Source organism: Phymastichus coffea, unplaced genomic scaffold (genome assembly GCF_024137745.1).
Source record: "Phymastichus coffea isolate CEN01 unplaced genomic scaffold, Cenicafe_Pcof_1.1 PCOF00170, whole genome shotgun sequence".
NCBI classification, from domain to species: domain Eukaryota; kingdom Metazoa; phylum Arthropoda; class Insecta; order Hymenoptera; family Eulophidae; genus Phymastichus; species Phymastichus coffea.
Genome location: NW_026706981.1, coordinates 341,673 through 367,164, shown reverse-complemented (window position 1 = coordinate 367,164; position 25,492 = coordinate 341,673). Strand labels below are relative to the sequence as shown.

Here is a 25,492-nt window from a genome sequence, read left to right as displayed (position 1 = left end):
CGTGCTTGCGCAATGCGCACTCACACCTCGATTAGAATACACCGCGAGAGCGCAGCTTTCGAGCTGCAGCCGCGACTTCGGTCGCTCGCTCGCGCGCTGTGCTTCTCGGCGAGCGCGAGTTCTGTCTGTCTCTCTCTCTCTCTCTCTCTCGACTTCACCACGGACTATCCGCGGTAGGGCAGTCCCCTCGAGACGCCTACGTTATCGACCGAGAACAAAGTGGCCGCGTGCAAGATCGACGATCCAATGTCGATCGGCACTCCGGCGCAGCTCTCGCCCTTATCAACTTGCTTCTGCGATTTCGCAGAGCGCGAACCCCGATTCGGCGAGCGCGATCGTCCGATTGGCCCGTGCGAAGCGGTGTCGATCGATGCTGCCGTCACGGCTACGAGCAGACGAGGTGTGCTCCCTGATCGCGCCGACACCGTCGAATAATAATAGCGGCCGAAAAAAGCCGCGGATTCGTGCGCGCCGAGGAGCAACAACCTCGCTCGGCTGCTCCCCGCGCGGCACGCGCTCGAGCGAGAGGTCACACCTCCGCTCTTTCTCTCTCTCTCTCGCACGCTTCCGCGTCGATACGTCTCGGCCTAAATCCCATCGATCGGAAGAATTGGACTAGCGGCTCTTTTTGCTTTTCTTCCTCGCCACCGTGGCTCCGGGGCGCACGCGATATGCTCGCTGCGAGGGTGTGAAAGCTCGGACGATCCGCGAGCGTTAACGAGCGCGGAAGCAATTGACCCCCAAATTTACTGCGGGCACAATGAAAAGTTGGCCGACGCACTCCGAGCCGATCGAGATTGAGTACCGGGGCCAGTCGGTAGTATTTTTCGGCATGCGTGCTTTCTCTCTCTCTCATCTCTCTCTCTCTCTCTTCTCTCTCTCTCTCTCTCCTCTCTCTCCTCTCTCTCTCTCTCTCTCTCTCTCATCTCCGACTCTCTCTCTCTCTCTCTCTCTCTCGCTCGCTCGCTTGGGCTATCGGCTGCGCACGCGGGCTGAACGGTACGCGCGGATATTTGCCACGCGCTTATCGGAACCGTGGAGAGCTGTCGACCGATCTGCTCGCGATCGAGGCCGACGCGGAAAAGGCGAACCCGTTCGTTTGTGGAGAGTAGCAGGGAAGAGGAGCCGGTGGGCACAGCTAACGGGGACGAGCGAAAAGCCGATCGGAAAAGCCGGTGTCGGCCTCGTCATCGGATTACCTGTTGCCTCGTTCGTTGCTCTCCGCGCGCTACTCTCTCTCTCTCTCTCTCTCTCTCTCTCTCTCTCTCTCTCATCTCTCCACTTAACGTCACGCGCTCGCTTGCCTTGCGTGCGTTCTCCGCGATACGCCGCCACGAATCGATCGCGCGGCTCTAGTCCGACCGCCGGTCGATCGCGAACGCGAGCTCGGGTCGCGCTGACTCGAGAGGACCGACCAATCGAATCGAGCGCGACTCCCGGCGGCTGCCAAGTGCCCAGATCAGCTGGAGGAAAGGAGTCACGTTCGACTGTTCGCGCCTGCCGGTGAGCCGCGACGCTACGAGCGACCGATACGCGCGCGTGGACGTACCGTTAATCGGCGAGCACCCGGCCGGATTTGCGTCGCGCGCGCCTTTCTCTTGCCTTCAGCGCGGAGGCGCTGCGTCGCCTGAGCGTCGAGTCCCCGTCGCTACTCACCCGGTGCTGATGGAAGCGCAGACTGCCGGAGCGCCTAAGAGTGCCGCCACGAATGTTGGCCTGCGCCAGCTCGACCTTCTGGCCGTCGGTGCCGCTGCGCCGCGACAGCTCCGACAGCTCGGCCACCGGCTGCACCTGCAAGCAAAAGGCGACCCGTCAGCGCGTCCTCCTCCGCCCTTTCGCCGCGAACAGCGCGCTCTTCCTTTGGCAACGGTCTCGTGGCGGGAAACGCGCAACGTAGCGCGGGCCGTTCGCTCGCGAGCGATCGTCGGCGCTTTCGCTGCCGCCGAGCGTCACCGTGACGTAAGCCAACGCGACAGCCACGCGAGCACGTTCCTGTGGCTGCCGATAGTTCCCGCCGATTCCACTTTCCGCCTCGTTCCGCGAACGTGGCGCAAACCCGCGGCCGTATCGGCTGCTCACCGAAGCTGTGCACTCTGCATTCGAAAGCAAGTGGCTTGCGAGCACACGAACGCAGACACGTTACAGCGGCTCCCGGCGAAGAACCGTAGACTCGTCGCAACCGAGGAGACTCTGCCGTACGCGCGGGCGCTGCATCCGAGTGTTTTCAATGGGATCGCGGCATAGTGGAGTCCGGTCACGCGCCGCTCGTGCGGCAGGGCCGCCGCAGGGCGGACGGACTCGCGTCGGCGAAGCATCGTCGAGAGCCGCTGCGCCTGCGATCGCGTATCCTTCTCGAATCCCGTTAGCCTCTGCATATCTCGCGAGCCGACTGCAGTGGCGACTGGCGGATCGACCGACGGGCGGCGAGGACGGCGAGCAACCGGTGCAGCGATCGATCGCGCCGATCCCAAACAACGGAGCGCGAAGCCTCGTTGCGCGCGCACGCTCAGCGAAACACGGAACCAGCCTCGCTTGTCGAGCATCGCCGAGTGCTTCGCGCCCGGAACTGTCTCGTCGCCGAGCTTCCGTCGTTTCGACCGTCGACGAATGAACGACGGAGACCTCGAGAACAAGCAGCTTGAAAACATGGATAAGCGGGAGGGGTCCATACCATTTGGCCGGTCTTAAATGAAAATGAAGGGAACAACGGACGCAATTTCTAGTGATTCTAATAGTACCCTCGTTTATCTTAAGGCAAAAGACACGTCTATGTAGCAACATGAAATTTTTCGTTAAGGACCTATTGTATTAAAAATTAAGGTATTGCGTAGAGATTTCGTCAATCAGTAACTTGTAGGTAAAAAAGACACGTAAAACATGTAAAATACACAAACAGGGAAAATCAAGACTAGATATCTTATCACGGTACAGCAAGACCAGTGTAACTTGCTTTAAAGAGAGACAAGTGGCGCCGTAATTAGCAATATAAAATAAATAAATACACGCGTAACCCACAATAAAAAGAAAAAAAGTAGGCAATAGTCAAACTTAAGGGTTTAAGGCAAGAAAGTATTTTCGCACCCTATCCTTGAAGACAGCAAGCGAAGACAAAATCCGTAGAGATGAAGAGAGTTCCATAGGCGAGCACCAAAGACTTGAAAAGATCTAAGTCTCAGTTTTCGCCTTGGAAATGGTAAGCTCCGGCCGTTCTCCCTACCAAAGAAGTCGGGTTTGTATGCAAAGAATAGCTCCGCTAAATATTTAGGCTCTCTCATGAATGATTTTGTGCATAAGCAGAGTAATAGCTCCTGCAAGAAGCATACATCAAATATATAGCGAATGCACGAGTTACTGAGTGCAGTCTAAAATACCATCACGCAGTAATTCAGATGTGACTGGATCAGAGATTCTATCAATATAGGGTAAACTATACAGCACTTTATTGACCTTTTTAGAGACTTGGTCAATATGCTGTTTCCATATTAGTTTGCTATCCAACGTGGCCCCAAAGCTGACAATCTCATCGTTGAAAGCGACCAAAATCCCACCCTGCACCTCGACCCCTGGTCATTCCATACTTTTAGTAGCATCGATGTTTCTTTGTGAACCGCAAATAATTGCTTTGCCCATCGTCTACTCCACCGCCATCTGTGCTACTCAGGACAACCTCGCGATAATTTCCAATAAGTTATCCCTAGCGGAATGCAGATAAATCTACAGGCCTTCGGTAGAAAAAAATGTGGTTTTTAGAACTATGAACTGGGCCTGTTTCCAAACTGTCGAAAAAGACCTTGTGCAAAGAAACAGTAGCCGCCTATAACCGGAAGAACCTTCGCAATCAAGCTGTGGAGTTCGTCATCTACTCCTTTTGCTTGCGAGAGATGTGATACTGCAAGGTTATACCATTAAATTTTATCGATTTGAAGCGAAAACCTTTTTCGCTTGTTACCATTATAACCTTCATCGCATTCGCAATATTTTGAAGAGGAGAGATGAACACTCTCGTAAAATGATCATTCAGTTTAACTGGTATAAACCTATAAAGTTTTTTTTCTTTCCCTTCCTTTCGGCAAGAAACCATGTTTTGGCATTTCTTTCCAAAGATTTTTATCGTTATCAAGAGCGTTTTAAAGTTACTTTTGGAGAAATACGAGCATCAAATTCGTTGCTGAGTTGAAGAAACTCGCCGCCCCAGCGATGCGCTTATAACGTCAACGAGTAGCATTGCGCTTGTAGATCGGTCGTCTAAATCCGGGCCAAACGACGGGGTATATTTCTTTGAAAGGTAAACGTTCTTCAGTAGGGCCAGTTTATTTGAGGCTAAATGTAAGATCGAGTTGAACTTGTTTATAACCCTCTTCCATTAAGATTTTAGAGATTGAATAAATGCCTAGTTACGGTACAAGTGCAGTCGCTTGTGCAGTGTCGCCGTATCATTGCTATCCGTCAGGATAATGTCAATCCATTTCCGTGGAGGTCCAGTACACTACGTTAGTCAATCGTCAATTATCCTCAGAGAGAGTTTCTCTGACAGGCACCTAATCGTCCTTGCATCAGCATCCATCGCCAATGACATATCCGCATTCAGATCCCCCATTATAATCTTGTGACTAGTCACTGCTCAATTATCTCAAGGCAATGAAAAGATCAACGATTTTCTGAATGGTCACTTTGGGTGGCCTGTGAATTAAACCAACTAGTATTGACGACAAGCCATTCCACTTGTCGCTGTAAAAATGGAATTTAGGAGTAGCTGATTTTTCCGACCCTGTCGCTGCAGATGCAGTGAGCTATTGCACCTTAAATTCATCACGTACGTATAGAACAACTCCACCTCCATTGGCATTCCGATGATTTCTCAGCACCGAGAAGTCTTGAATCTGTATAAGAGCGCCATCGCCCACGGATCCAAGCCACGACTCGGCAATCCCAAAAATATGGTAGGAAGGAGAGCGTGCCCCAGAGAGAAAGAGATGGGGAGGGAGGGATAGAGAGAGAGAGAGAGAGAGAGAGAGAGACGAACCAGTTGACGGTCGTCGAAGGTGGATCGCACGATGAAAAGATCAAAAAATGAGTGGCGGTGACGAGATCTGCACCGCTCGACGAGTGCAGGAGCGGCAACGATATCGTGCGAAAGTCATTACGACACGCGGCTGGGATAGTAGGAAGAGAAGCGGGCAACTCCATAATAGTGAAAACGAAACGCACAGCTCGCGTAATACGGCTCGGCAGCGGCAAGGCCGCTCTACTCTTTCCACGGGAGATGCTTATCGAGCGCGGCGCGTAACGAGCGGAAGACGAGCTTCCGACTCGCCTGCTGCCTGTGCGCGCGTAGCTGTCTTCGGCCTCGCGACGCTATCCGCGCCGGCTGCTTTATCGCGGCAATAACGAGCCTTCGCCGCTTGGCCGATCGACGGAAAACAAACCGTGGCGATATCGCGGCCGGACTCATTAAAGCCCACTCGATAATAGTCGCCGCTGAGCATCGCGGGCCTCGTAAAACCGCTTGCTGCGCGTCTGATCGTTTGTTTTCACGGCCCCAAGAGCCGGAGCGCCGACGAAAGACACGATCTGTCCGCGCGGCGGCGGCGGCCTCCCCAGCCGCGTCGATGGATCGGAGAGCAGCCATACCGCACCGATGGATAGCGTCGGACCCCGTCGATCGCCGGCGACGAAAGTGTCGATTAAAAACAATCGGCGGCCAAGGCGCCATCACAATGGACGTCACGCGAGAACTCAATGGACAATGGACGTTCCCTCGGAAACTCATTGCCGTGCGCGCGCGCGTTTCGGCGAACGAACGGGGCCGTCGCGCGCGCGGAGCTTCGATCGAACCTTTAGTCGCCATGGAAATGCCGCGCCGACTGTTTCAAGGACGCGCGTGCGCCACCCTCGCGCCGGCACCTATACGAATATCGCCGCTCGGCCGAGCGGCCATTATTCTTCAAACGGTCAAGGGCCCCGGCGTCGATTAACTCCACCGCAGCACGCATTCTTGCGCTATGCGCGGCATTTTCCTAAGCGCGCCTTTCTCCTTTTCTTCTGCTTTGGATGTGCGTTGCTCTGGCGCGTTCTCTCTCTCTGCGACTCGCTTTACAACAATCGACTAAAAGTTTGACTGCAATCGTACAGAGTCGAAATGTCGGGGATTTAAGTGGAGAAAAAAAGATCGATCGAGAAGGCATGGACGTGAATGCTCCCTCTCTTGGTCGCGACACGCTGCCCGTTTCCCGCTTTGAAAACAACTATTTATCGTAGCGATCCCAGGAATTTGGTTAAGCGCTCGCTCGCTCGCTCGCTCTCTCTCTCTCGTCGAGCCTGCATTTTTCGCGAACCGCACGTATCCCTCCTCTTTCTCTCACTCCGCCCATAGTGTCAATTCGACAATTGCCATACCGCCTCGCACATCCTTTCGTTTCTCCGTCACTCTCTGGAAAAGTGGAGTATCCGGATGTGCAATCGCACGACGCTACCTCGATGCCCCGGAAACGCGGAGTTTGCACGAGCCGCCAGGCCGAAAGACGGAGAGAGGCGTACCTTGACAGTGACGCTGCCGTCGGAGCTCTTGATGAGATCGATGATCTCCTCGCGGCTCTTGTCGTCGACGTTGATGCCGTTGACCTCGATGAGGCGGTCGCCGGGCAGCAGGCCCGTGTCGTTGACGTTGTGCACGAGCGCGCCGGGCTCGGCGAAGATGACCGAGCGCATGTGCGCGACCGCCTGGGCGCTGCGCTCCAGCACCACGGCCCGGCGCAGCGAGAAGCCGAAGTCGAAACGCGGCGCCGGCTGGCGCTGGATCAGCAGCTCGCGCGGCTCGGGCAGCTCCAGCGGCACGATTTCCGGCAGCGCGAGCTCCACGGCGGCCTGCTCCTCGAACGAGCTGCTGCTGCGCCAGCGCGCGAAGCCCTGCGACTCGCCCACCGGTGACAGGCTGAACGGCGGCGTGGCGAACGACGAGTTGGTGGTGTCGGTGAGCGAGTCCGCCGAGGGGCTGGCGCTGGTCGCCACCTGCGGAGCAAGTCTGCCTCGCATCAGGCCTCCCCGGGGCGCGCCGCGCGCACGGGCACTCACGTGCAGCAGCCTGCCGTCCTGCTGGCCAGCCTGGCCGAGCTGCTGCTGCTGCTGCTGCTGCTGCTGCTGCTGCTGCTGCTGTTGTTGCTGAGGGCTGCGGCGCACCGCGCAGCACTCCTCCTCGCTGTAGGCCAGCTGCAGCTCCTCCCGGCTGGGCCGCTGCGCCGGCAGGTTCTGGTAAGCGATCAGCTCGTTCTGCAGGGTGTTACGCTGCAGCAGGTTGTTGCAGTCGTGCTGGCCGTCGGGCAGCGCGCCGTTCTGCAGGGGGCCGCCGGCCGCGGCGGCGGCCTCGGCCGCGCCGTCCGCTGGGCCGAGCAGCGCGCCCACGCCCGGCCGCGGCCCCTTGAGGATGCCGCGCTTGGGAGGCTTGGGCGGCAGCGGCGGCAGATTCTTGCCGAGCGAGCTGAGCGAGGCCTCGGACGAGTCGCTCTGGCCGTGGCCGAGGCCGAGCACCGACGCGGCGGCGCCGGCGCCCGCGCCGTTCACCTCCTCGAGCACGTCGCGGTCCAGCTGGGCGAAGAACGAGGCGCTGTAGTCGGCGGTGATGCCCGAGGGCAGCTTCTCCTTCTCCTTGCGCCGGCCGCGGATCTTGAGCGAGCGCCGCATCTGCAATCGATCGGCCGCCGGCCGAGTCAGCGGCGTTCGGCCCGCGCGTGCACGTGGCCAGCGCGCCGGCTCGCTGTTTACAAACAGCCCCACTCACCTCGTCCAGCCTGAGCAGCTCCTCGGCGGACATGCTGCTGCGCTCGCGCTTCTTCACCTCCTTCTTCTCGCGCTTGTCGCGCTTCCGCTTGTCCTTCTCCTCCTTCTCCGTGGCCTTCTTCATGAAGTTGAACATCTTGGAGGCGCTGCTTTCCCGGGCTGCTCTAGTCTACTCGGCCGACCGGCTGTCCGCCGCGAACATCCTCCCGCTCCCTCGGTCCAGCTGCTGCCCACGTCCAACTACGGCTCTAATCGCGCGCGACCTTCGTCGGCCGCCGCCGACATTCTTCGCTCGCGGCCTGCTGTGTGATACGCTGAGCCAGGCGCTTTATTGCTGCGCTCAGCTGCCCGAACTCGCTGCCTTCTGCCACTTGCTCTGCAATCAAACGCTCGACGGTTCTTTACGACTCCTCCTCCGATTCGTCGCTCGCCCGTTTCATCTTCGTCGAGCGACAACTCAGCGCCAACTCGGCGGCCGAGTATTGCCTGCCTTCCGAGCGCAACCCGTCGCGAGTTATGCCTATTCAGTTGTTTGCAGCCGAACTCGCGCTTTTTCATTCAATAATCGCGCCAAGAAAATGCGCTTGTTTGAAAGCGCTACGCTGCCGAGGACAAAACCACGGTCATTGATTGAGCGCGTATCGACACCCCACATTTCAGCGCTCTCTGCACCGATAAGAATTCATCGCATTAGCCGTTATCGAGGGTACTTACGCAGTGAGAGCTGAAGTAAGCGCTATTTTTACAAGATTAATCAATTTCCTAATTGGCCGGCCGTCCACGATAAACAATGCGCGCGCTCGGCAAAAATATCTCTCTCTTTCTCTCTCTCGCTCTCAGAGCTCAGCAGAAACAACCTCGCGGGGTAGGAATGCAAAAAGAAGGCGGCTGCGGCAAAACGCTCAAGCTTGGCCAAGTAAAAATCAGGTGTAAAGCTGGTAGGTAGACGAGAAAGAGAAAAAGAGACAGACAGATAGACAGCAGCATGTGAGAGGGAGGGAGGGGGAGAGAGAGAGAGAGAGAGAGAGAGAGAGAGAGAGAGAGCGCGCGCGCAAGAGAGAGGTGGTTGCCGCCTAGAAAAACGGGCGTACGGAAGCGCAACAGCTTCTGGGAAAGCACAGAGGAGAGGAGAGATGAAAAAGGAAAACACGACGAAACAAGCTGACCGCGCTGCGCTGCTCGCAATATACAATCGGACATTCGATTTCCCTATCGCAAAAGCAGCAGGAACACGGAGCTAACCTAACCTCTAGCCCGCGGACCGCACACACATTCCTGGCCGCGATGTATCGCAGGTACCGTCCTACACGACGTTCAATTCTTTCAGCTAGACGTAAGACGCCGCCTGCGAGTACACCTTCGACTGCGCTCCTCGCAAAACTAAGCTTTATTTCGATAGCCGCTGCACATATACACACACACACACACTTACACCGTTGATTTGGAACTGCGCACACACCCACGCACTGCAACTGCCTCTCCGACAATGCAGTTTATTGCACTCTATACAGTTACGACGCCCGGCCGACTACACTACGGACGATTCAGCGACACTCGCGCACGCACGACGTGCTACTGCTGCTGCGGCGCACCGACCAGGCGACTGTCATGGCAGTCTGCAACCCTGCCTGCCTGCAGCGCTCGCCCCTCGCCGCGCCTTGCCTCGCCTTCTAATACACATATCCACTCGTGGCTCTCCCTACTTCGTCTATCATCCTATTTCGCTATCTCGCTCGCTCCAGTGCACACCTCGGTTGGAGACTCTTCGACTGGAGTTTGGTCGAGCTTCGACTCACTACTAATGGCTGTTGAATTCGACTAATTACCAAATAATTCAAGTTATTTCGTGGAGAATCGCTAATTTTATTGACTATTTACTTTGACCTAATTTTTACTCTTATAATATCGTTGCGAAATTTTTCGGAAACCTTGATCACATGGATATTGTATCTTTGTGAGCTTTTTCGAGTGTCTTTGGAATTTGATATACAACTGTGAAACAATCGAAATTAGCGCGAGGTTCTATGACAACACTTTACTTTTTATTTTTCATTTATTTGAAGTGGATTTAAATTTAGCGCCATAGTAAGACTAATGGATGACTTCAAAGATGGCGTGTTTGGTGCTGATCTCATTGAAGAGACTACAGCTGTTTTCAGACGGTTTCCCGCAGACGCGCCAGTATGCGTGCACTGCTGCACATGAATACATCGGATTTGATGGAATTTAGTTGCTGTGATGGCGCTGGTACACTCGGTACCGGTTAACAAATCTCAAACAAATTCATGATTAAAAATAAAGATAAAGGTATTAATAGCCTCCTGTCGAACTTTCTTTGTGTCCTTTCATCAATTAGTTCGGTAGTTATTGTAACAATGAGCTTTAAATTTAATAATTTCGTGATATTACTTCTATGCTCATAAAAACTTCGAAACGTGCAAGGCGTGTTTTTCGAGTTCACGACCCATTTTCCACTTTCACTTTTCGCTATTGGATTTAAACTTTCAACGATATTGCTGCTTTATTTTCTAGAGATCGGAGTCTGTGTAATTTCGGAAGTTTAAGACGAATTCAACATAATCAAAATGACGACGTCTTCAGAAGACGTGTTAATGCAAGTAGGCCAAGTTCGCTACAAAAAGGGTGACGGTACTTTGTTCATAATGAACGAGAGAATAGCCTGGATGCTTGACAACAAACACACGTTTTCCGTAAGTCACAAGTACACAGACATCAAATGTAAGTACAATCAAATGTTAGCAAGTTTATTTGATGATTTGAAAAAGAAACTATTTAATGATACTATCTGTGCAGCACAAAAAATTTCACCCGAAGGCAAGATCAAAATTCAACTACAAGTAGTTCTTCATGATGGCCAATCATCAACATTTCATTTTATCAATACAAAAGGAATAGAGGCTCAAATTCAAGACAGGGATCAAGTCAAAGATATGTTGCAACAGCTTTTGCCTAAGTTCAAGAGAGAAATCGATGAGCAGCTACAAGAAAAGAAAAGAATATTGTTGGAAAATCCAGAACTTCAGCAACTGTATCGTGATTTGGTTATACCTAAAATTGTTACATCTGAAGAATTCTGGGAACAACATGCTACACAATATACACACGCTAAAATGGTCCCTCGTCAAGATATAGGAGTCAACAGTGCCTTCCTCGTGAGTTAAAAATAATCTGAATGTTATTTTGGATTTGCAATATTTTATTATATATTTTTTTAGACTGGTATAAAACCTCAAGCAGATGGCTGTAATGGACTAAAATATAATTTGTCAAGTGACATAATAGAATCGATATTCAAAACATATTCCGCAGTGAAAAAGAAACATACTGAGTATGTACCTGCCAAGATGTCAGATGCAGAGTTTTGGGCTAAATTTTGCCAGTCCCACTACTGTCATAGAGATCGTATTAACCTAGGGACCAAAGATATTTTCACTGAATGTGCCAAAATCGATGAACAGGAAATGAAAAAAGACATTCAAGCTGGTATCGATGACCCATTAGTGGATATTAATAGCTTCGACGATGTTAATATGGAAGAGCTGTTTGATATTGGTATTGGAAAATCTGACAAAACCTCTGGCAATAATATCCATCAAAATATGATCAAAAGGTTCAACCAGCACAGTATAATGGTAATGAAAGCTAATGCTACCAACAAAGAATCTGCATCGAAAGAGCAGCCTCAAACAAATGGTTCAACAAATAAAAGTTTAGTAAACAATCAAACCTCGATTGGTCCACCCACTGCAAAAAAAGTTAGTTATTCAATAACAAATAATGAATAATAGTCTTATTCACTTTCTCCCAACAATTTATAATTTTGTTTGTTCGCAGCAACGTGTAAAAGAAAAGATCATACTTGAGGATCTTGACACCAAAAGTGATGTACAAATAAACACTGATCCACCTCTAGTATTAACCCAGGTAGATAGGTACTTGCATGGGCCGGTCCCAAATGCAGAAAATAATCATGATACTAATATAGAACAAGTGAAAACTGTCGCTGTTGAATTAATGAGAGAAGTTAAGAAATGGGCCAATGCTTCATATTTACCACGGCAGCCTTCTAATCTACTGGTCAGTACTGATGCAGCTTTATTTGCCTTGGGAGAACTGAGTCCAGGAGGAGCACTGATGAAAGGGTTCCGGAGAGACAGTCTGGGTCGTAAGTAATCTCTAGATAAATAATGCAAATGCAAGTGATTTCAAACCTTATTGAACGCGTTAATCCTCTATAATCCTCTTATAGAAGCAGTCCCCAAGGATGTTGAAAGGGAACTTGCCAGTGTGTATGTGAGTACGTGTGAATTGTTGAAGCATTTTTGGCGATGTTTCCCACCGACGACACCGCAACTTGAAGAAAAAGTTACGAGAATGCACGCAGCATTGCGCAACTTTCATACTGTTAAACTAACACCATTTGAGGTGACTACCTTTAAAAGAACCCGTACTTTTCTACTAGAATTTTCAATTTATCGAGTTTTTGATTTTTTTCCACAGGATCGCTTGCAACGAGATTATTCCGCTGTTAGTCAGCATATCACAAGCCATCTTAATCAATTACTCGATGCTGCCTATAGAAGATTTGCCCTTTGGCAACAACGACGAGGTGGGCAATTGAGATAGCCTGCAGAGTCAACTGGATTGTGTTCAAACTATGTCGCTTAATATTTATACTTGGCACTTTTATACTTTATTACTTTCGATCGTTTGAACAAGTTGACAAACAATCGTTATTATTTATAAAAAAAGACTTGTGATGTTAAATGTCAATCTTCAGTCGAAAATAACGAAAGAAATGTATAATTTTGCAAAAAAAAATTTACATGGATAAATTTAATGTTTGATAGACATCGTTAAAAGTTCATTACTTTTTCAACTTCATTAGTTCCTTCTTCTGAGAAATGTATAAATGTAAAAATGATGTTTCTATTCTGGAAATTTTTTAAGTGCCCAGATGAAACTGTATTAAATACGAAAACTATTTAAATTAAATAAATGAATAAATAGTACCAATAATGGTTTAATGCACTACTAATTATTATTTGACTTTGAACAATTAAAAGTGCAGTTTCTAGGAACATAATATATGTATAAAAAAAAAACTACGAATAATAACGGCAAAAAATATAAATCTGATCCGACAGAATCCCTTGAAGATAATCTCTGGGGATTATAATATTTTTAATTGTGATGTAGGTCTGCAGGCGAAGGAATTTTCGAGAGATCATAAAAAAGATAGAGCGAAGTCATGAGTTGTGCGGGCGGCGATCAAAGAATGAAAGGATAGAAACCTGTTCTCGGTATAATATTAATGGTCATATAGCAACACGATGGCCATTCGCCGAAATTCTGCAAAAAGCGCGAGTCGGCGCGCCCTTTTCACCGCAGCAGAGTGAGTCTGATAATTGTGAAGCGAGCGCGGTCGAAGCCCCAGGTAGGTTATAAGGAAGGAAAAAAGAAAGAGGAGGAAGGAGCACGCGCACTTGCAACCCCATGCGCACCTGCCTGCCTGCCTGCTAATAGTTAGCGTAGCGGCAGAGCAGTAATCCTTGGACTCTCGCTCTCGCAAGGAAGTCTGTTCCAAGCCTTATATGGCTAATAAACGATTCCCGCCGAGCGTGCTCGGATCGCATCGTTTTGTTCTATGACCGCCGACGCATACCTACTTAAGACAGTTATCGCGTAGGTACGTATCTGTGTACAATACAATTTACCTACCGATCTACGTACTAGTGCGTGTCATTAAACATCAAGGTGCATTGTATAAGCTAAAATCCCGCGTGCATCGCGAGTTCCTGTTCTATTTGAAAATGGATCACCGACAGATGCGTTGCTCCGTAATACATACATAACAACTATGTTTTTGATTGAATGATGCGATAATTTCGGTAATACTAGAATGTATATCCTAAGGATTACGGAAGAAATACGACTGCTATTGATTGACAGATCTGTAAGTAGAATCAGCGCGTGATGTATTAAATATGTTTCTTTTGTGAGCATTCAGTTCGGAGCAAGCCACCTGGAAATCCGAATCGTGGTGTTTTTTTTATTGTCGCATCGCGAGACTTTGATCGTCGTTCAACAAGAGACGATTGGTTTGCAAATTATTCAAAAAGTGCGCTTGCCAAGGCCGGCGTGTGGACTGTGGCGTGCGTTACACGGTGGTAAACAAGAAAAAAGCCGACTGCGGCGAGGCGAAACGAAATCGCAGTCACAGTGCAGATGGCGCGAAGTCTTGCCGTTGCTACAAAAATACCATTCGAGCTACGAGTTGTCGTAAGCGTGAGTGCGAGCGAGCGAGACGAACAGAGCGCAGTATACGGACGAAAGACGAACGGCCGGCGTTCGCCGCCACCGCCACCGTTGCCGCTACGGCATAGTGTTGTTGGCTTAGCGCTGCAGTCATCAGCCGGAGAAAGCTGCTTACAAATAAAATAGGTGCTGAGCACCTCGGCTAGGTGGCGCGTGTCTCTCATTTATCGTGGTGCAAGAAATACAACACATTCAGCCTGCCGCCCTGCGTGTGAGCTGTGCCCAGCAGTGCCGAATTGGTATTGCTCGTCTATCTCACACATACGTGTGGCATATAGGTGGCAGAGAGAGAGCGTTTGTGCGTGTTGTTTGCGCGGCGGCGGCGGTGGCGACAACGGCGACGGAGCATCTCCCCCTCGGCAGCGGCTCGATCGTCGTACACTCAGCAGGCAGCAGTGGATTACCTCGCGCCGTTCCAAATGGAAGCTGGTTGAGCGAGAAAGCGCTATCGATAGCCCTTGTCAAAATGGCAGTGCAAATGCAACAGCAGCGCGAGGACTTTCCAGGATCATCGCGGAGACACTAGGCAAGTGCATTAATCCGTCTCTTTCTCTCGATTTCCATGGCTGCGAAATTGATGTGTACATATATGCGAGTGACGCGAGAGAGCGACGGCTCGTTTACACTTCCGCGACCGACCGAGAATGAGCGAGAGAGAGAACGAGAAAGAGAGAATGAGAGAGAGAGAGAGAGAGAGAGAGAGAGAGAGAGAGAGAGAGAGAGCTGGGGGCCTATTTTCAGACTGGCCAAGGGCAGCTGCTCCGATGCAGCCGAGAGTTCGAGATTCGCGTTTTATAACTTGACGAGACTAAGCGAATGAGAAGAATCCGTCCGTGTGAGCGCGTGTATCTGTGTGAAACAGAGAGAGAAAGAGAGTAAGAGAGCGGCGGTAGGCATTGGCGGGGCGTGTGAATTCGTACGCACGATACAAAAGAGCCAAGAGAGTAGTGTCCGCGAGCAGCGCACGCGTCAGCCACCTACGTGATCGTCGCCGCCACAGCCGATGTCGCCACCAAGAGGATAGTCCTCGAGTGTTCGTCCTCGTAGTAAGTAGGTAAGTGCGCGCGGAACAAGGGCACGCAACCGCGCAAACAGGTTGTCTCGCAGCGATAGCGTAACAGTACTGAGTGCTCTCGCGTGCAGCATGCTCCGAGCGACCGACCGAGTCTGTAAGCAGTGGACTTTAATTGCTCGTCGTTCCTCCTAATTAATTTCTCCGCTGTCGCGCAAACGGCCGACCCGACCGAACGCAGCATAAAACGAGCGAACGAGCCAACGAGCGAGCGAACGAACGAGGGGCCCTCGCTCGTGCTCCGTGGTTGCTCCGTTCTCATCCTCTTTTTTACGTTTCTCGCGTCGGAGCGCTCCGCGAGGGGAGACACCGGAGAGATAGATCGTATTCCTAGCCAGTAAACGTACAAGAACTTTTGGAGGAGAGCGATGACGAGCGAGCGCATTTAAAAAACCTAACCTCTGAGCAGCCAACGACGGGGACACAGATTGTTCGTGTGCCTGTGTGTGGGTGAGTGTGTAAGTCGTGCGAAAAGAATAGACGGTAGTGTGGGTCAATGGTTTCACGCAAAACTGGGGGGCGACAGTTGTCGCACTGTGCGCGGGGGCGGTCCTACCCTACGACTCTGTGTTGTATACAATCGCACACCGCCTTTCTGTATACTGACGAATCCAGAAGCATTTACATAAAGACGCCCGCTCAACGCTGGCAGAGCTTTTTTCTGCGCTCCGATCACGTGCGGCGCTCTGCTTTCGCAATCTTTTCGAAATCGCCGCTTTGTTTCCGCTCCTCGTCCGAGAACGAAAGCTACTCCTGCACGCATTTGATAATGTTTTCAATGTAAACATGATACGACGGTACATATGAAGATGTAATATGAGATAATGGCGCGTGGCAATTGCATTTTCATTATTGGAAATCGTGCGCGTTTGCTGCGTTACATAAATAAAGAAACACAGAGCGCTAGAGCTAGCACCTGCATGTGTCTCTGATTTTTGTTTTGCAATTTTGTGCGTGCGTGCGCGCGTGCGTGCGCGTACGTGCGCGTGTGTGTGTGTGTATGTGTGCGACCCGAATATCTGTCATAATTGGAGATGTTGTCATGTTGTAGGTGTAAATTTGTTGGTGTTGTTCCGCATGCCAAACCCAAATGGTTCTAATGCACAAGTTCAAATGGAAGAAGCATGATCTGCAACACGTTTACCCCAATGAAATAAAGCTGTGCTATCAAAAATTTATCAGTTGATGCTGAAACTCACTGATAAATTTTTCCTGAAATCTGTGGCACTGAGAGTGCCAAACAGGGGGTAAATGGATCCCGTTGGTCCATGGTACACATCTTACAACCGCCTTGCTGCTACCCCGGGTGTCACAGCAACATTCCAAGCCGCAACCCCAACAACTGCAAATGCGGAGGCAGTACTGCACCTGACTCCGGCCACAGTCAACATCCAGGCAGTGCCGTCCACAACCACACCACAGCTGCTGATACAAGCAGCTGGGCCAACCACCGTGACTTTGGCTGGCCAACCGTCTGCTTTTAACACGGGAGGGTTTCTCTCCACGCCAACTGTCAACTATGATGTTTTTACTCCTTTCTTTCATCACTCTAGTCCCAAGCAGACCACCCACTATATTGCTCAACCTGCACAAGCTATTGCTCGAGCACAAGTTGTTACCACTCCAAAACCAAGCTCCCCCACCGAATCAGATATTCCCTCTCTAAGGACTAGTTTCACATCACCACAGCAAAATGACGTAAATATATCAACTCTCTGGGATTGCTTGTCCTTATCAATTTTACTCATGTCTCTCTTTTTTGTTTCTCCTTGCAGGCATTTTTTGACAACCCCCAGAGTAACAGCTCCACTTCCACCGTCAATTGGAGTCTGTCACACCCCAGCAACAGCCAAATCACGAGTCCGTTTGGAATTCTCCCACACGAGAGCGTTGCGGTCTCAACTTCGGCGAGCGTTACTTCCACGACGAAAGCTAACAGTGCTGTAGCCTACGAGAACCCGTTCGCGACGCATTATGCGAGCAACGGAACGACGGGCAGTATCGCCGACTCCAAGAGTAAAGCCCAATCTCCTATTAGCAATAGCAGTAGTACAATTAAGTGTATAGTTACGGAATCGTCGATCCCCGGTGCTCACACGTTTTTCCAAGGGACAAGTGCTTTCGATTCGGACGCTCTCGCGAGTGGTTACACGACTGACGATGCCGCTGTGACGACGCACGCGGTTCAGTCGTCCTTGCATCACCAGTCGTGCATTGTTTCGACGCCAAATGTCGCGCGATCTTGTGTGCCAACGACCATTTATCTGGACGCCACAGCAGCCACCGATAAGCAGACGGCAGCGCAAGGTTTGTTAATTGACTTTTTCGACATCCGTGCTCGAGAACTCGGTTGACACAGGCTCGCGAGAAAGCAAGTATGATCAAATCTCGTTCCGCATAGGTCCTATCGGATAATAAAGTTATAGATAACCGTGCAAGAAAGTGATTTCATTCTCGTGTGGATATGTGCCATACGAGGGTCAAATCATTTTCTCGCACTCGAGTCCAAATGTAATGTTATTTTTTAAATTCGAAGACTTTCATATCGCACCCGGACCTTATCCACGCTATCGGGAGAAAAAGAAAAAAGTAGTCGAAATATCAAAATCGAGTGACGGGTACGGGAGGTGTCGTGTACACTCATTATCTTGTTTGGGATAAGCGGCCAAACGCTGAATCCTTTCTTTAGAGATACGTAAGCCAACTGAAACATTTCCTCACTGTGATAATGCTCTCGTGACGTAGGACCGGACGCAAGCCACGACAGCAGCCAGTCATCGCCCATTAGCTTTTCGATCATGGACTCGAGAAATCTGAGCTACGGGACGAACGGCACCGCAGCGGGCAAGCAAGGTGCCAACGGCAGCGTGCAATTCCACATACTCGGGCAGCAGCCCGGCCAACAAGCGCCATCCTCTTGCCGGCTATACTCGACCGCCAACGCCGACGCGGAGTACCATCACCCGGCGCGCTCCAAGTCCGCCGCTTCGACGGACAGCGCCTACTCGTCCAACACCTCGCAGAACGGGCCCGACTGCGCAGTCGTCGTGCCTCGTAGGCCGTCGCCTTTGCAGGCGCACTCGCAGGCGAGCCCGCTGGGCCACGTGCCCAGCCCTGCCACCTACCCCATGTACAACAGTCCCATGGCAAGCATGTCTTCGCCGTCGCCGTTGCAGCCGCAGCACGCTGACGGCACCACCAGCACGCCCTATAAATCGGCGCCCAGCGTACAGCAGCAAATGACGCCACCCTCACCACTCGACGTCTCCGTCACCAGATCGCCCTCCCAGCAGAATCAAGTGGTTTACTCGTCCGTGATCACAAGGGCGCTCGGTGCTAACGAGAACAAAACTCTGTTCAACAGCACCGACGGTGAGAGCCCGCACTTTAATCAGCTCAAATATTTGCTCGACAAGGTGCGCATTATTGACCTACCATCGTATCCGCTTTTAGCCACGGCGAGGTTCGACCGGTCGCAGGATTTGACCCAGGCGAAGCAGCAGCAACAGATGTGCTGGGACAACGACGCGCAAAAGTTTTCCGGCTCCGATTATCTGTCCGCGGATAGCAGCGATCTGATGAGCGAGCGGCCCTCCTGCCTGGAAACCAGCACGATCAACTTGCAGGATTTGGACAGCTGTCGTGGCGATCCGATCACTATCGTCGGCAAGAGCATGCCGAGCCTCTCCACGGGCACGGACCCCGACAGCGACGAATTCGAGGAGCAGCACTGCCAACAGGTGGCGGGTATCGATCCCAAGCGTAAGAGTCTCGAGCGAATACCGCCCCCCGCGCACCACAATGCTGCCCCGCAACAATCGCAGCAGCAGCAGCAGCAGCACCATCACCATCACCATCAGCAGAATGGCTACGTCGAATTCGATCGCTGGAACATGTCGCTACCGCACAACAAGATTATTTCCAATCCACCGGCGACGGCGTCGGTGGTGACGCAGTCTCTGCAGCAGCAACAGCAGACCGCCACGGATTACATGGGGGGCAACGCCACGACCGTGCAGCACCAGTCGCTCCTGGTGACACACCATGCGAACCCCAACGTCTCCTACTTCTCTACTTTCCACATGGGCCCATCGAACGTGGCACCGATGCAGCAGCACGTACCAGCGGGGCAAACTCCCCACCATGAGATGCACTCCACCGTAGATATGAATGCTGTAGCTATGGTGCCCGGTGAGAACTGCCACCAGGATAGCCTCCTCGCCGATGACAGACCACAGGTCATCGTGCCCGACATCGAGGAGGAGCTGGGTTTTTTGCAGCAGCCGGACATCCCCCTGCAGATAAATAACAATCATCCACTCGTCAATCCAGAGCTCAAGCGATCGGCTAACAGCGATCCGAATAGTGGATTCATGACCAGCTACCTCAAGTTTCTGCAGGGCGAAAAGGATTCTTCACCTCCGCCGAATAGAGGTAATTGCCAGATGACAACCAATCTCGCGCGGTAATTGCTACATGATAACTTACCCCGAATGTCGCATGACACTTTAGCAGCAAGAAAGTCGTCGTGGAATCATAGAAGACCGTTTATGACTGCCACCGACTCGAACGGTGGCAATGCTTGGAACAGAGGCAGCATATCCTTACCTTCGGACAAACTAGAAGTACCGAGTATCGATTACGAGAACGATCCGCGCTATTTTCCTCTTCCCAAGGAACGAAAAGCTTTTGACTCCAGCGATGACGGTTTCTCCAGCGACGATGAGCTACTGTCGTTCGGTCCCAAGAAAAAGCTAAACGTCATCAGTCCTCCGCAGAGTCAGCAGTTGCCAAGCAAACCGCTCATAGCTCCTGGTATCAAAAATATAGGGCCGGACGGACGGCCGAAGAAGGGCAGACCCATCAAGCCCGGTGGTCCGACCGACAGGAAAAGGAAGGCAGCTGCTGCGGCTGCCGCTGCCGCTGCTGCCAAGGGCATCGTACTTCCGCCCGCTGACGAGTCAGTTAGGAAAAGTGAGTTCTAATTTAATACAATTATACACGGTGAGCCCAAAACTGGAACTGTGCACTACCCTTTTGCATGTAACCAAAATATTAATTGCATTTTGCTCACTTGTTTAGTTCAATTGTATTGAAAAATATACGGATTTCTCTATCATTTGAAAAGTATTATATTATCAAATTTAATCATTGACAGTGTTTGATTGTATAATTATTAAAATACAACAATTTATAATCGTGATAAATTGTTTTTCGTCACTTGAGCTAATGATTGACGATTTAAATTGCTTGTTAATGTTCTTTCACTGTCCGCGTCTATAGTTAAATTGATACCTCGTAATTTCTAGATCTAATGATATTCAGAAATATTAAACAAACGTTACTATCTGATTACTCTTAAATCTAGATATTTTCATTTTAAGAGCTGATTAAACTTGCCAAGTGGTTAAAGAAAACATTACGTAATATGAATATGTGCGTTAAATGTATAGGTTACTTCATAAGATGATCGAAAGGATTTGTTGAAGAAGCGCTTACCTTCTATCCGCCGAGTCTCACGAATAAAAACAACATTGTATACGCCGTAACGTATGTTTTTGTTGTTTAGAAGCCTTGAACCTACCGAAACGTGAGAGTTCAAGAAGAAAAGCCAAAGAGAAGACAAGTGAGAAATTAAAGGACAATCTGCAACCGGCAGATCCTTACGAAGAGGAGGAGCAAGGCGACTCGGATAACGATCCGGCGTGGACTCCACAAGCGAAAGCCAACGCGGACGACCAAGAGCCGCGGAAAAAGCGCGGCAGACCCGTTATCAAGCGCAAGCGGCTGGATGACTTCAATGATTCTATTACTACGCCCAAGCGTCCGGGAAGAAAGCGAAAGAACCCCATCGATGTCAATGCTCGTGCGAATGCCCTCAAGATCAGCTGTAAAATCGACGAGAAATTGCTCGCTTCGGTGAGCGACGAAGACATTGACATTTCGCCATTCAAGGTAAGCACCAGCTTATATCATTTGAGGCAGAAACCATGCCGCTTTCGACCGGAAGCTTAGAAAACTTAGAAAACACTGTTCACTGGCTAGCTCGAATCTCAATATTAACAATGCTAAATGTCGAACAATCATCGTTACTAACATGCGCGCTTATTTTCTTGCACGCAGCATTCCACATTTGGAGATTTCGATGATGCGGTAAAAAGAAAAACTTTCACTTTCCAAAGCTTCTTTTTTATTAGTTCATCTTTTTTTTCATCGTATCGTAGTGTTGTAGACGTATTATTTTTCAAAGAATTTTTTTCATACTTTACTAAGTAGTCGTTTTCACAATTGTTTTGATATTATATTCTTTCAACAGATATGTAATATTTGTCCGTTGAATTTTATTATATTTTACAAATTTATTTATTTTGTTCGTTTTATGACTTATTTTGAATAATGTTACTCATTTTCAGTTTTTGCTGCAAAAAATCCCTCAGCATCCGCTTTAATAAAAAGAAGTAAAATGCTTTATTTACATTTTAGTCTGGAGAATTTGTCGTGCTGAAAAGTGACTTGAACCAGGAATACCCTCCTTTGTGGAGAATCGATGGCAAAACTTTATTACAAAAATACGAACCATTCCCATCTAACGGAAGAACTTTATATAAAAATATATCGACGGTATATCGATTTTGTAATCAATTTCATGATGAAACTTCATAATTGTTACATATTTAATAATATATGAAATATTATTGTAGTACTCGGGGTGGGCTCCGCAAAATCGTCACATTTATCAACAAGTGCCTGTTAAATTCTGGCAACAAAATAAAATGGAAACAGTCGTGGAGTTCTTGCGAGATGAACTGATAACGGATGATAGGTAACTGAAGCATTAAAATAAATACAACTAGATATAAGGTATAAAAAAAATAATAATTAACGGATCATAATACATCTTTGGTATTTCAGCGACTACATAATTAAATTTATGAAGGAAACTGAAAAATATCAAGATAACTTTGAAGTGTATATACAAACATTAATTTCGCAAGCACTAGATTCTAATTTTTTAACCGAAATTTTCCAAGAACAAGGTAATTTTCATTGTTAACACAAAGCCTCTAGTACAAGCATCTGTAAATCGAAACTTTTTATTTATTCCAGACGATTATTTCTTATCTAATGTCAAAACGGTTGACGAAATAACGGAAGAAAGGAAACAGCAATTACTTTCCACGACCAATTGGCGATCTAATGTTGTAACAGCATTATCTACGTGGCCGTGCATAAATGTACTGAGAGACAATATGTCCGATCATAAAGGTAAATCTTGTGAAGGGTGCAATAAATTGAAAATTCACTCAAGGGTTCTACTGTACGGTCAACCGTACAATAGTACAACACTCGAAGGTTCTCCTCCTGGTCCTGAAGTGCCTCAAGAAAAGGTATATTTAAAATAGTGTTTAATATCATCTTTCACGCATTAGAATTGAAAAATGAATTAATGTAATTTTAATTATGTAGGACTTTTTGTTCTGCCGACTATGTCAAAAGAAGGTTGGATTGTTTAATAAAGTAGCTCATCAAAAGTATCTCATGTTTTTGGAGTGTGCAAGGAGGGTCGCTGATAAAAGATTAGCCGATCCTAATAAGGACACTACTATTATTTTAAATGAGCTATTGGCGGATGAATCGTGGCTCAATTTGGTTAGTCGTACTGATAATTTATCAAATATTGCTTCTACAAAATAATATTAATATCTTTAAAAATAATTTAAATAGCTATTCAGAGAAGTCCGAAACATTTGGGCTGAAATAGACAGTATACAACAGCAGGCCAAAAGAAAAGCGGCTGCCGATGCTGGAGACCCTAGCCCACTCAAGATACCTGGCGTGTCTAATGAATCTCAATCAAATTCTTATCTTAACCAGATAAATAGTAATTTATCTTAGTATTTGCATAATTACGACGCCAATTCTTCAATGCATTTACTAAATTCAAATGAGTCAGCATTAAGCTTACGCGAAGTGGGCACTAATATACAATACCTAGTATGAACAAATCTTTCGTTCGTACAATATATAAATCATTTTACCAACAGCAACAGACTTACTTACTGCTGCGACAGGTGTAATGTACCGCATTTCATAAATGCTAGTGATCAAATTTATTATTGTGAACTTGATTAGATTAGTTAATATATTAAAGAAGGTGCCAATACAAGGAGGTGATAATTGTTCGTGTATATTTGTAAAATTTTTTGTATTCGCCATAAAAGGTGAACGTTTACAAACCTAATTATTGATGCCGATATTTTTATTCAAAATGACACTCAAAACTTCTAAAACAATCATCACTTCTTTGGCATTGTCATAAAGGTGTATCTTTATATATTGTTCAAACCGCGGTATGGAAATTGACATTATTGTATTTTAAACGGAATGGTATTTATCATATCTTAGACACGTTATGAACGTTTAAATGAAACGGATTAATTAGAATATTTTTCAATACTGAAACTGACTTCATCGAATCATTTTTTGTCTATGAAATTCCAATTATTAGTGTTCCTTTCTTTTTTTATTAAAATGATTCATGTTTTTGTTGATTTAGCCAAGTATTTTTTACAAATGAAATTATTGTGATAAAAGTCGGATGACTTGACTTACGGTCGCCTGATCTATTTGAAAATATTTGACAACTTTTTTGTTAACAAATAATTTGACTAAACTAAAAAGAGAACTCATACGTATGTACAATGAATTCAAAAAGAGAATCAGAAAACTGAACATATTTTTTTGAAAAGTTTGCTTATAACAATCACGTGCTCACTCATTGTATCGATATTCTAATTTTAATAATTATTATTGCTTAATGACAGACTGGACTTATACATCACCTCGGTAAAATAGCTTCATGGTATAAGTCAATATATATTTTCCATTTATACAAAATAAGGGACAAATATTTAAAGTCCATTATGCTTCCTTTGATAAAATAATTATGTTGAAAATAGATGATCGTTCGGTATGAAAATGATATTTAAATATTATTTTCCTGTAAATTTATCTGTATATTCTTTGAATGATATTAATCGAATAATCCATTATTATTATCATTGCTATTATTATCATTATTATTATTGCTATTATTGTTTTCAGTTTTTCCGTTCAAGTTTTGAAATGTTTCACATTCATTGTAAATTTGATTGCAGCGTATAAATCTTGAGTGTGAGTGAATGGCTGATCGGATGAATCTTTTAAAATTTATAACGCGCAAACAAATGTAGTCATAATTGTAAATTATATAAATATGTAACAATAACAGCGTACTGATATGATGCATATATGTTTGTACGTACACATTTTATTATAAAAAGTAGAACTCTATTATTTCATTATCTTAAATTTTTTGAAATGCGGGCATTTAGGACTAGGATTGTCACGTGTAAAAAGTAAACGTCCGCTAACAGTTATTATTCCCTGACTTGCGAATGCCAATTTACGGATATTGCTACGTAGAGATTGTGCCATGTATTTACGATCGTGAGCTTCTACATATGCGTTTGAATGATTAAGCGGAATAATTCGGAAACTACAATTATCATTCAGTTTCATCATATCTTTTATTGCAGAGAAAGCAAGACTTTAGAAGAAAAAATTTTGTGTGGCAGCTCGACGCACGTCGCGCACTATGCTAAACGTTATAGTTGTACATTTAGTATAAATCGATAATGAATAATAAAAACGCAAAGTGCTATTGTTATATTGCATACACAGCTATATGTATGCATCCTTTTACAAAAAGCAAATAGGTCCTTATACTCCTGATGTCATTTGTAAAATTTTTCAAGTATCATCTTATATTGAGATAGTTACATTGCGCATCAATCATTTCGGCGATAAATGATATTCTTTCGGTGCGATTTCGGTTTACACTCCGAATATATCATTGAATTTTTTATCGCATAAGTAACGAGATTGAACTGGAATAATTTATGTTTATATCAATAATTTTTCAATAAAATTAAAAGAAATCCTTTCGTATAATATACACGTTTCTTTATTACCTCCTACGGCTCTTAAAACGTGAATTCTAGTATTGGCGATTTATTCTTAAAGAAATTGCAGAAATATTCTTATAGTAATACAAATAAAATAGAGTTTGTATACATGCCGAAAGAATCCGTTTCGATACACTGATTGAGTGCATCATTTTAATACATACATGCAAACACCGAGTTATAAAATTGGAAACTTTTTGTATTGTTAGAAGGTTAAAAGTAATGATTATTGCAAGCAATAAATTATAACGAGTTATACAAGACGTTAGAGACGGTGAACTAAAAAAGTTAGCAAAAACAC

General features: G+C 47.4%; 3 protein-coding genes across 8 annotated transcripts; 2 read left to right on the top strand and 1 right to left on the bottom strand.

The window, feature by feature from the left end:
• Nucleotides 1-1,321: 1,321 nt before the first annotated feature.
• On the bottom strand, nt 1,322-15,345 carry LOC131673243 (uncharacterized). Of its 2 annotated transcripts, none has more exons than XM_058951095.1 (5): nt 15,094-15,345; nt 7,775-8,149; nt 7,072-7,677; nt 6,538-7,008; nt 1,322-1,791 (listed from the first exon to the last, which is right to left on the bottom strand). In XM_058951095.1, the coding sequence occupies exons 2-5, from the start codon at nt 7,907-7,909 to the stop codon at nt 1,552-1,554; spliced, it is 1,452 nt and encodes a 483-aa protein (XP_058807078.1). In that variant the 5' UTR covers nt 7,910-8,149; nt 15,094-15,345; the 3' UTR covers nt 1,322-1,551. The 2 variants fall into 2 exon arrangements, with proteins under 2 accessions (XP_058807078.1, XP_058807077.1); XM_058951094.1 differs by lacking the exon at nt 15,094-15,345 and adding an exon at nt 9,206-9,397.
• On the top strand, nt 9,949-12,792 carry LOC131673242 (general transcription factor IIH subunit 1). The gene is made up of 7 exons (XM_058951093.1): nt 9,949-10,080; nt 10,306-10,512; nt 10,588-10,946; nt 11,010-11,549; nt 11,629-11,959; nt 12,044-12,219; nt 12,295-12,792. Exons 2-7 carry the CDS (start codon nt 10,359-10,361, stop codon nt 12,418-12,420), a joined length of 1,686 nt encoding a protein of 561 aa, XP_058807076.1. The 5' UTR covers nt 9,949-10,080; nt 10,306-10,358; the 3' UTR covers nt 12,421-12,792.
• On the top strand, nt 14,757-24,838 carry LOC131673241 (uncharacterized). Of its 5 annotated transcripts, none has more exons than XM_058951091.1 (14): nt 14,757-15,166; nt 16,236-16,882; nt 16,960-17,491; nt 17,930-18,556; nt 18,638-19,618; nt 19,697-20,158; nt 20,757-21,139; nt 21,308-21,337; nt 21,668-21,805; nt 21,886-22,007; nt 22,097-22,221; nt 22,292-22,572; nt 22,652-22,834; nt 22,910-24,838. In XM_058951091.1, exons 2-14 carry the CDS (start codon nt 16,436-16,438, stop codon nt 23,078-23,080), a joined length of 4,482 nt encoding a protein of 1,493 aa, XP_058807074.1. In that variant the 5' UTR covers nt 14,757-15,166; nt 16,236-16,435; the 3' UTR covers nt 23,081-24,838. The 5 variants fall into 5 exon arrangements, with proteins under 5 accessions (XP_058807074.1, XP_058807072.1, XP_058807073.1 ...); XM_058951089.1 differs by having other exon boundaries at nt 14,758-15,162; nt 16,417-16,882; nt 20,754-21,139; XM_058951090.1 differs by having other exon boundaries at nt 14,758-15,166; nt 19,700-20,158; nt 20,754-21,139.
• Nucleotides 24,839-25,492: the final 654 nt, after the last annotated feature.